Source organism: Poecilia formosa, unplaced genomic scaffold, assembly GCF_000485575.1.
Source record: "Poecilia formosa unplaced genomic scaffold, Poecilia_formosa-5.1.2 Scaffold91, whole genome shotgun sequence".
Taxonomy (NCBI): domain Eukaryota; kingdom Metazoa; phylum Chordata; class Actinopteri; order Cyprinodontiformes; family Poeciliidae; genus Poecilia; species Poecilia formosa.
This window is the reverse complement of record NW_006800030.1, coordinates 1,440,764-1,450,582: the sequence shown is the minus strand read 5'-3', so window position 1 is coordinate 1,450,582 and position 9,819 is coordinate 1,440,764. Positions and strand designations below refer to the sequence as shown.

The following is a 9,819-nucleotide window of genomic DNA, read 5'->3' as shown; positions in this document are numbered from 1 at the left end:
ATACTGGGTCTCCCATCCAGATCATTAAATCTGCTCCACTTGACTTTGGAGACCCCCACATGGCTTTAAGGGAAGCTCTAGTCCAGCCTTGGGTTTTCTTCAACAGCTTTTCTCATTGCCTCTCTCCCATAAAGCTCTGACCAGCAAAGAGATTCTGTAGAGTTTCTCCATCTCAGCTTAATCCTTAATTAGCCAATATCTAATAAGACCATAGTAAAAGCACAAAACACAGTTCTTGTATGACCAGAGTCAGAACCAGCTGTTTTTCTTTCTATCTTCATTATATCCATGGATGGGTTTGGATACCATCCGTAGATGGATCCAGTTAACCCATGCACAGAGAAAATCCACATCTTTGAAGATTTCTAAGACTTTTAGGTTCTGTTGGGAGAAAATACCAAAATAATCTGTTCTGATGACTGTAGTTGCTTCTCATGACTTGTGTTTCAGGATCTAAAGTAATTATTGATTTTTGTCTAATTATTGTTAATCTCTCTGTGCCTAACCAAAACAGCTAAATTGTGAAACAGCTTGGTTGAGACTGGCTCTCCAGGAGTTTGGTGAATTCAAGTGTTTGTTTGTTTTTGTTTTTTTCTCTGTAGCCCTAATTTCTGAAGTAGAGACTAAGTTGATGCCATGTTAGTTTCACTGAAGTAAAACCTCATCTCAGCTGGAGAGCTGTGACTTGTATCATCCTTTTTCTTTTTCCCCATTAATTTCACAACAATCTTAAGTCCTTGGGGTGCTGTGATGGCGCAGGGGTTTAGCACAACCCACATAAGGAGGCCTAAGTCTTTCCCTTTCTCTTATTACCCTCTTTCCTGTCAATTCACAATCAAATAAAGGTCACAAGAGCCAATAAAACCTTTTAAAAAAACAATCTTAAGTCTGAACTCTTAAGTCCCCCAACATCCACATACACCACATTTCAATTTGGTATTACTAAACTAACATTGCCACATCTAAAGTTGCTACTCTACAGCATCACTCCTACAGGGGGATGTCTGTAAGATTCATGTAGCAACACACGGAAGGAAAAATCAAAGAGAAGTAATCGTCAGAGACCAGGATTAAGTGAATTTCACTAATACTCCAGACATGATGATGGGAAGACCAAGACGCCTCCTGAGGACAAACACAGTAGATGCTAAGAAAAACAAATATTTAGATTAATTTTTAAACTGCATATTTGAAGTAAACAAATGTAACATAATTTTGCAGTTTATCAAAGGGCATACAGAAGATCTGTTTCTCATTGATGTGACCCTTGTGTGTGATTTTAGCCATTTAAAGGGCCAGTGTTATGTAAAATAAACTTTTTTTTACCGCTACATCACATTGTTATTCCCCCCATCAAAAACAAGCCTGGAGTGTCGTCTTTATTCTTCCATGCATATTTGAGAAATCTTTTAATCCCCATGGCAACCTTTCAACTTAAAATGACAGGGTGGACCAGAGTGGACCTAGCTCCTCCTCAGAATGAATGTAACATAGTTACTTAAATGTGCTATTAAATGTCTCTGTGTGCCTGGAAGACACACAGTACTGCCCCTTTAAGTAGGGATAAATGTGGGGGCAGTGCACCAGTTGTCCTGTGGCAGAAAGGTCCTGACTTTGACTAGTCTTTAGGTCTGGGTCCTTTCTGTATGAGTTCCTCTCACACCTCAATAAAACATGGCTGGAAGCTATAGTGACACTCTGTGGAAAATTTCCCCTGGATTGTTAGTCTGCAATACAATCTGGTAGAGTGAAAGTGGATGAAGACTGAAGTCAGCAAGTGAGACAGGAGCCTACCGTGTTCGACCTCAGGCTAAGCCAAACAAACATGTTAGAATTGTTTTGAGTGTGAACTGCTCACCCAGTTAACAATCAACTAACCATATAAGAAACATATCTGCATGAAAATCAAACAACTATTAATTATTACAGTAAAGGGACTTTTTTAATCCAGTTTGCATATTGAATGACAATGGACTTTTTCTTAAATATTTTCCAAAATTGGCTATTTATTTATTATATACTCTTCATGTTTACTTATTTAATCCAGCCCAAACATTATATTGTCTGTTAAGGTAACATGTTTAGATGACAATCAACATTGAGAGTAATTCCAAAATTCATAAAATCAAATACATGTTCACAAATCTCACCATGAGTCTAATAAACAGCACAATTAACATCAAAATCATATTCACTTGTTTGTCCAGCACATTGAAATGTCATGTTGTTTGTTTATGGGAGAGTAAAACAGAAATACAGACTGACAGTGATGACTGTGTCCAGTACAATAACCAGCCACACAGACGGGGACCTGGAGTTCTGATCCCTCATTATGCTGACACATAAACCACTAACTCAGGTGGAATCATAGTAAAGAGTGTGAACAGTGCTGAATTACAGTAAATGCACAAATAAAAGGTAGTTATTTTTATTGTAATTTGGCACTTCGCCCTCCATATCATACATAAGACACTTACAGTACACCAGGTTGACACAGATGAGCACATGTCATTGTTCTGGTTCTGTTGGAGGTTTCTAGGTATTATCAGGGAGTTCTTTCACTCAGCATGCCTTCATTATTAGGATACACTGGATGTGGGATTGTTTTATTGGGAATGTTCACTCCCATCTAGAGGCAACAATAGGGAACTGTAACACTTCAGGAACCTTCTATTTCAATTCAAAGCATAAAACCAATTCTAATGTGTATATAATTAGAATTTACCTTTCAAGATGGATGATGCCCAATTTTATCCTTAGTCTCTCACAAAAATGTAAATAGTACAGATAGATTGGATGGAACCATGGCCCTCAATGCCACGGGTTCCTCAGCTATATTCCAATTGTTATTTTAATCCTTTTATGTGTATGACTTTGTTTACATTGTTAATATAATTTTTATTATTTTACTCCATTATTGCTGCTCCACTTCCTGCTTTAGATATAGTGTTTAGAAAAGTCCATCTATGGACCAGTGTTGCAAATTAGCTTACACTATAAGCACCATGATACTGGCATGGGACTGCTGCTTTATTCAGTTTGTCTATGTTGTATAGAGGATCTGCAAAGTTTAAGAAAGAAAGTTCTCACGTTATTGTAATTCCTTCTGACTTTAGGAAGACAATTAAAATAAATACTATTTTAACGTAATGCTTTGTGTTAAAGTGATAACCATAAAAACATGTGAAGGTGTCACATGGAAGGCAACATGTTGCTCCACCAGCTGGAATTTTCTGCATCACAGAAGAGAAACACTCTTGAAACAATCCTTAATGTTTTAAGATTCATGTTGGACCTATAAATAAAACTCTGCTAGGCCTGGGCGATAAATCAATTTTATTGATTAATCAAATCTTTGAAGATTTAATGTTTTGGAAAACCTGGATTTTTGTTTTTGGGCATGGTTTCACCATGTCAAACCAGGCCACCATCTGGTTTGACAAGCATGTTTTACTTCTATTTATTTGGACTCTGAATTCAGGTCTGCTCTATGACAAAATATTAGGGCCAGGCTAAGTCTTTTGAAATGTTATTGCTGTGAAAAACATGAGAGAATAACATCATAATATTAGGTAAAACTGTCTTTATTCTGCTAGTAGACTATGTTCTTGTAATTAAATAAAAATTCCTACAGCCTGGCTCTAATACACCTTCAGACATATTGCAGAAGAAATGATTGAAATAAAAATGTTTATTAGTTAACACTGTTGTAACGAAGCCGCAATTACATCTGTGGATTTTCTCTGTATCGCAGAAAATGGATGGTGGCTTGTTTAGTGATTCTATACTTGGCTTTGCAGGACGTACAGCTGTTTGTGTGTTTGTTGGCCCCTTCTGACAGCCAGACTGTGTGGACCGGCTTCAGCTTCCTCCAACACTGATCACTTATTAAAGTGGAGCTCTGCCTCATCCCTGTTTTAGAAAATTTCCACGCATTTAAGAAACTTTAAAAAAAATTAGGACATAAAAGTATACAAATCTGTCCCATACTCATTTGAGACAAATGCACAAGTTTTTATAATAATAATAAGCCAGCCAAATCTGGTTGTTTTGCAGTTTATTTTGATGAAAAGTGATATACATTTTTTCGAAGCAATCTGTTGCTTTGAAATTAAAACCTACAATATGATGAGAATGAACTGATAAAATTATATTTGACATTTACTGGAAAGCTGCAGGAAATAATGTTTTCAGTTTTGATGTTAAGGAATAAACAGTTTGTGTATCTTGTGTTTTCAGGGAGTTGATTCCAGATCTGAGGAAACTGAAAACCATAGGCACAGTTAGACCTCCAGAAGACGACACTTAAAAATGCTTATCTATTAAAAGGCATTAAGTCCATAAGTGCCATAGCAATTCACATGTTTCATGAAAAGACAATTTGATGTGTTTCAGAGGCATCGCATTGGGTGCCTCACAAAACCCAGCAAGTCAAAGAAAAGTAAGAAATACTATTTTTAAACAATGCGTTGCAAATAACCAGTGATTGTTCTCTATATATTAGCTTTGTAGTCAAACAGAGGATAAAGGTCAGATAAGTGCTGCTGAGTGTGGTGGAAAAATAACATTTCCTTCTCCCATTAATACAATTGCAATAAAATTAGAACTAAATGTTTCACTGACTTTATAATTGTTTTAAACTGGAACGATTCAAACAACTTTCCATCGTGTTTCTGAATCTTGTCCTCTCCTTTAGATAATTTTTAATAGATGTTTACTTTGTCTCACTAAAGTCATGTAGCCAAGTTTAAGGGATGTAAAGTTCATATTAAACGGCTACTATAAACCTACAAATCATTTTGACTGTAGACACGCCTCTTGCTTTCTGATTGGCTGCAGCTTTCATTCTGTAGGTTGTCCTCTCCTTTTTGGTCATTTAAACGGCCCCTTGCGCATTTTGATGAATAGAGTCGCTGTCAGATGCGTGGAAAGAGGACGGCTTGTTGAAGACAGGCAGCTGGAAGAGAGGAGAGCAGCCGCGGCATGGCTCCTCCGCCTAGTTACATTTAGTTCTGAATCCGCAGAGCTGGATGCCACGGAGAAGCAGCTGAACTACCGCCGCCACCGCGTCACCGTGTTCTCAACGCTGTCGCGCTTTTCGTTGATATATTTTGTCCTTTTTGTCTCATTTTTTATATGGAAGTCTGAGTACAGTTGTGGATGTGGAATCTTAAAGCAACTCACCCGTGACCGTGCCATAGGTTCTCTCAACACTTTTCCAGTTTCTGTAAAGTTGTGACGGAAGAAGGAAACGCTTTGTCCTAATAAGGTAACGCGGCTCTTGTCTCTTGTTTTCAGTCCTCGCGCGCATTCCAGCGTGCAGCTTCTTCTACGAGCTCGCACTCCTTATAAACTTTGAAATTTCCATACATTTCAAAGCTACATACTGTTAGCATGGAAAAAAACACTCCATTATTTGGCCATAAACACAAGCAAAACCCGTGTCTCCGGTTTGGTTTGTTAGTAGTAGTAATAATAATACATTTTAGTTCACAGCTTTTTCTTGTGTTCCATTAGACCATTTACTGATTGACATTAGGCTAAATATTAAAAGCTGTATCAGTTTGTAAATCAGCCTCTCACTGGAGCAATATCAGTCATTTGGAATGCTTTTCATGTTTAAGGTTAAAGGTTAAATCCTTGCTGCCATTAATTTTAAGAAATCCCTTCCAGTAATCTTTGCAAGTCATTATAACTTGTAATAAAACAGTTCTCACAGGAAGATGAGCTTACTTTATGTATTTTCAGTTTAATCCTTGTAAAGTAAACCTAATAGAGTGATCAACCTGTTTGAACTCTTCCAGGAGCCAGAGGGCCCATCAAGATGGTGAACAGCCAAGCGTCAAGTGTCCCACCAGCTCCCAGGTCGTGTGCCGGATGCGGGGGGAAAATCGCAGACCGCTTCCTGCTCTTCTCCATGGAGCGCTACTGGCACACACGCTGCCTTAAGTGTTCCTGCTGCCAGGCCCAGCTGGGGGACATCGGCACCACCTGCTACAGCAAAGGGGGCATGATTCTGTGTCGCAGTGACTACATCAAGTGAGAAGAAGGAGGCAGAGGAGACGGTGCTGCCTGTTTTAGATTGTTTCAGTAGTCGTACAGCGAAGCAAAGCGGTGTGTTTGTGTGTTTCCAGGCTGTTTGGGGCGTGCAGCGCCTGTGGTCAGTCCATCCCAGCAAACGAGATGGTGATGAGGGCACAGGGGAATGTTTACCACATCAAGGTAAATCCCTAATCTGCACCTCACCCTGCTTCCTGCCACATAGAAGACACGCTTAGTATGAACACAAAAGAAACGGTCTTCCTTTTTTCCCTCCCTTAGTCCTTAAACCAGTCGGACTTATTGTTGCTATATTTTATGTGACATTCTGATTTATTCTGATTCACCTTGGCTGACTTTGCAAACCAGGTGTTTCCTTTTTTTTCTGATTAATTTACGATGAAGCTCTGCTGGTAATATATTTACTGACTTTATTATTATTCATTCAGACTCTGTTTTCCCCCCATACTCCCTTGCAGTGTTTCAGCTGTGCCACCTGTAGAAACAGACTAATTCCCGGGGATCGCTTCCATTACATCAACGGTACAATCTTCTGCGAACATGACAGGCCTGGCGCTGCTTTGCACAACAGCCACCTGGCCCCACTTCAGAGCAGCTCGGTGCTGACGGACCAGAAGGTAAATAAAAGGGTTACTGAGATGATTCTTCAGACCCATGCAGCAAGGGAAAACTAACAGACATTAAGTTAACGCCAGTGGGAAAGAAAAGTCTATTGAATGCAAGTTTTAACACTGACCATGAAAGAAAAACTAACTTTTACATGAGTTTGGAAAATACATCAAGGAACATAATTTGGCACTGAATTAATATTTTTTTTTCACATATTCATTCTTTATATTTTACAAAGAAATGTCATCCCTAACCTCTAACACTGGTTCAAATGAAAGATTTTAACACAACAAAAGATAGTCCTCCATCCTGACCTGATGCAGAGTTATTCTGCTAACTAGTACTGATCTCACAATGCTGCGCCATTCTGGCAGGAGTCATTTATCTAAAGCAAGGCGTTTATTTGGAACACTGGGTTGTATTTTGTCCTCGTTGCCATTTTGCTCCTTTGCAGGTTTGGTAATGTAGCACCAGCCTCTTGTATTAAAAGCGACCACATGACTTTCGTATCAATCATGTGCCCCTCATTTGGGTTTAATCAGCGGTCATGTTTCATAAGTCTGATGACCTGGAAAATACAATAAACCACTTTTGTTTAAACGAATGGATACCACATTGTCTGTTTACAAAGTCAAGGAATGGAGGGATGAAATTGTTGCTGAGGGTACAAACTGGTGAAGTGACTACTTGACCCTTAAAGTCAGAAGTAATATTCAATTATTACCATTATTTTGTAAATGAAATCCTTTTTTTATGGATGTTTTTGGAAGCTGCTTTTGGGAAAAAATGTTTGTTTACTGTCATCTTAAACTTCAAATGGTTTTCTTTGGAACACATTTCTACATTTTATGTTATGTGTGATTGAATTAATCTTGCTTAAATAAAGATGACTGTATCCAATCACAGAGCTTTACTGATTAGCATTGCTGCGTTTTGTGACCTGTTCCTCCTTCTCCTGTCCTGTCTCCAGGTATGCTAAGCGGGGAGAATCCAGAGCGACCTCGTCTCCTTCCCTTCTCAGCCTTCTCCTTCCCTCCATGTATTCTTCCTCCACTGCTACTGGTGCTGTTGTACTTGTTGTTGGGGAGCCTCATTACTCTCCTCCTCCAGTCTCACTTTTCCCAGCGAGGCTCCACTTTTTCCTGTAAGATGTCTTCTCCCTCGCTATTTCAGAGGTTTTCTATAGAACAGCATCTCCATTCTGTTAACACTCAATGGCAAAGTGGTCTGTGTAAAGACTTGAGACTATGTGGGGGCTGCAGTGGCAAAAAGTCTCCTTCAAGACTGAACAAAGCTGGTGGAAAATTGTGACTCAGAAAAGCTGTATAAAACCGCAGAGGGAACAAAAGTCATCACTGCAGAAGTGTGATGGACTGCTGTGAACTTAGAGAAAGTGACTGAACTACATTTGCCATGTCATATTATTCCTCCTCTGTTCTTTTTTAAATCTTTCTAGCTGATCATGAGATCCAAGCACTGAGACTGGCATCTATGATTTGTGTAACTGAAAGTGATTGGTTGTAGGGAGCCATTAGATGATGTAATCCAGGGTTGTACTCACCATAAACGGCTCATCCACGCTTCAGACTCTGCACAAAGACGTGCAATATAGCTGTGATGGTTTTACTGTTTTCCTTCTGTACAGTTTCTCTATCAGATGCCTGTGTAATGTGTTTATGGGTGGTGGGGTGGGGGCTGTGGGTATGAAAACAAAAATCCTATTAAAACAATTTTCCTGTAACATGTCACGAAGCGACCTGAGGTCATTGTGGCATTAGTGCACCATTGTGTTGCTTGGTACCTGGCATGGTGGATGTTTCTCTCCCTCTCTCTCTCTCGCCCTCTTTAGCCCTGTATGGTGAAAACATGCCTGATTACCCCGAGGAATGGATTTAGGGGGCTTGAGCTCTGACCATTTACAGAAACAATTAAGCATGAGCCCTGTATCTGTGCTACTGGAGCTCCTGGGAGCCTGATCTTGGGGCATATGCTGTGTGGCTGACTGGCTGGCTGCCTCTAATAAAGCCTAATCTGAAAGGGGGCTAATTAAAAGGGAGTGCCCCCAACCCTGCTCCCCCTCCCCAACAGCCAGGGCATTTGAAACAATCTGATGTATTTACTTTTTATCTTGTTTCAATTAGCTCCCACACAGCCCGGCTTGGTTGGTTGCACAGCGCCCTTTGGTCTGTGCCACTCTCTGCATGGCTTCTGAAAATGATTTCCAAGAGCTGCACCTAATTCAGCTTCGTGCCTTTCTAATGCTGCGTGCAAACGTTAAAGCCCCAGCATACCATCCGAGGTCGCGACTTAATCTTTGTGTGATAGTGGCGGTAGAGCACGCTGCGTGCAGGAAACCAAGTGATAGCATCTGCTCTACTTTCACACCTTGCCTGGGTGTGCGGCTTGCCATCAAACTTCCCTTTTAATGCGCTTAGCTATTTCAAACCGTCCCACTTGTCATGGTCTAGGCTGATGCTGCATCAATTATTTATTCCACGTCTGATCAAGAAGCGTCACGCAAATTCATTAACGTATGTAAATGATCACAATTACAATTATCTTTGTATAGTGATGGTGAAAAAATACAACCTCGGCACACTCCTGAGTCCCAACGCACCACAAGTTACACTTTGCATTCAAACTAATCAAGCATCATCTGCCTTCTCCTAATTAGCCAGACCGTTTTCACATGCCAATTAGCAGGTCTCATGAAAAAGCTCTCTGCCACGAGGCGTTGTCTTTTATCAGAGCTTCTGCAGGTGTGTGGTTCATCATGTAGCCTGTGTCATAGGAAAGTGTTTATTCATGCTAATTAATCATATTAACACATGCATGAGTGTAATTGCCGAAGCTCCTTCACCTCACACCGTGTGAAGACTTGAGAAGATGCCGGGGTATTTTTATGTGCTTATGATGAAGAGGAAGAAGACCAGCGAATCTTCCTTCTTTTTTTTTTTGCTAAACCTTTCTGTGATAAAGTTCAAACATCTCTGCCTTCCTTTGTGTGAGTGGAAGAGTCTAGGTTATGGTGAACCAGGAGATGCCTCGGCCTTTACAACACCTCTGTGATTGGTTTGTTACTAAATGTAAATTAAATTGTAAAAAGGAAACTTTGATTAACAAATGTCCCAAGAAAAATAATCTATAACT

The 9,819-nt window shown here is 39.9% G+C and overlaps 1 protein-coding gene across 1 annotated transcript; it reads left to right on the top strand.

Moving 5' to 3' along the window:
- The first annotated feature begins 4,881 nt into the window (after nucleotides 1-4,881).
- Nucleotides 4,882-8,423, top strand: LOC103141931 (LIM domain transcription factor LMO4). The gene is made up of 5 exons (XM_007557757.2): nucleotides 4,882-5,269; nucleotides 5,805-6,039; nucleotides 6,135-6,222; nucleotides 6,519-6,677; nucleotides 7,640-8,423. Exons 2-5 carry the CDS (start codon nucleotides 5,825-5,827, stop codon nucleotides 7,646-7,648), a joined length of 471 nt encoding a protein of 156 aa, XP_007557819.1. The 5' UTR covers nucleotides 4,882-5,269; nucleotides 5,805-5,824; the 3' UTR covers nucleotides 7,649-8,423.
- The last annotated feature ends 1,396 nt before the right edge of the window (nucleotides 8,424-9,819 follow it).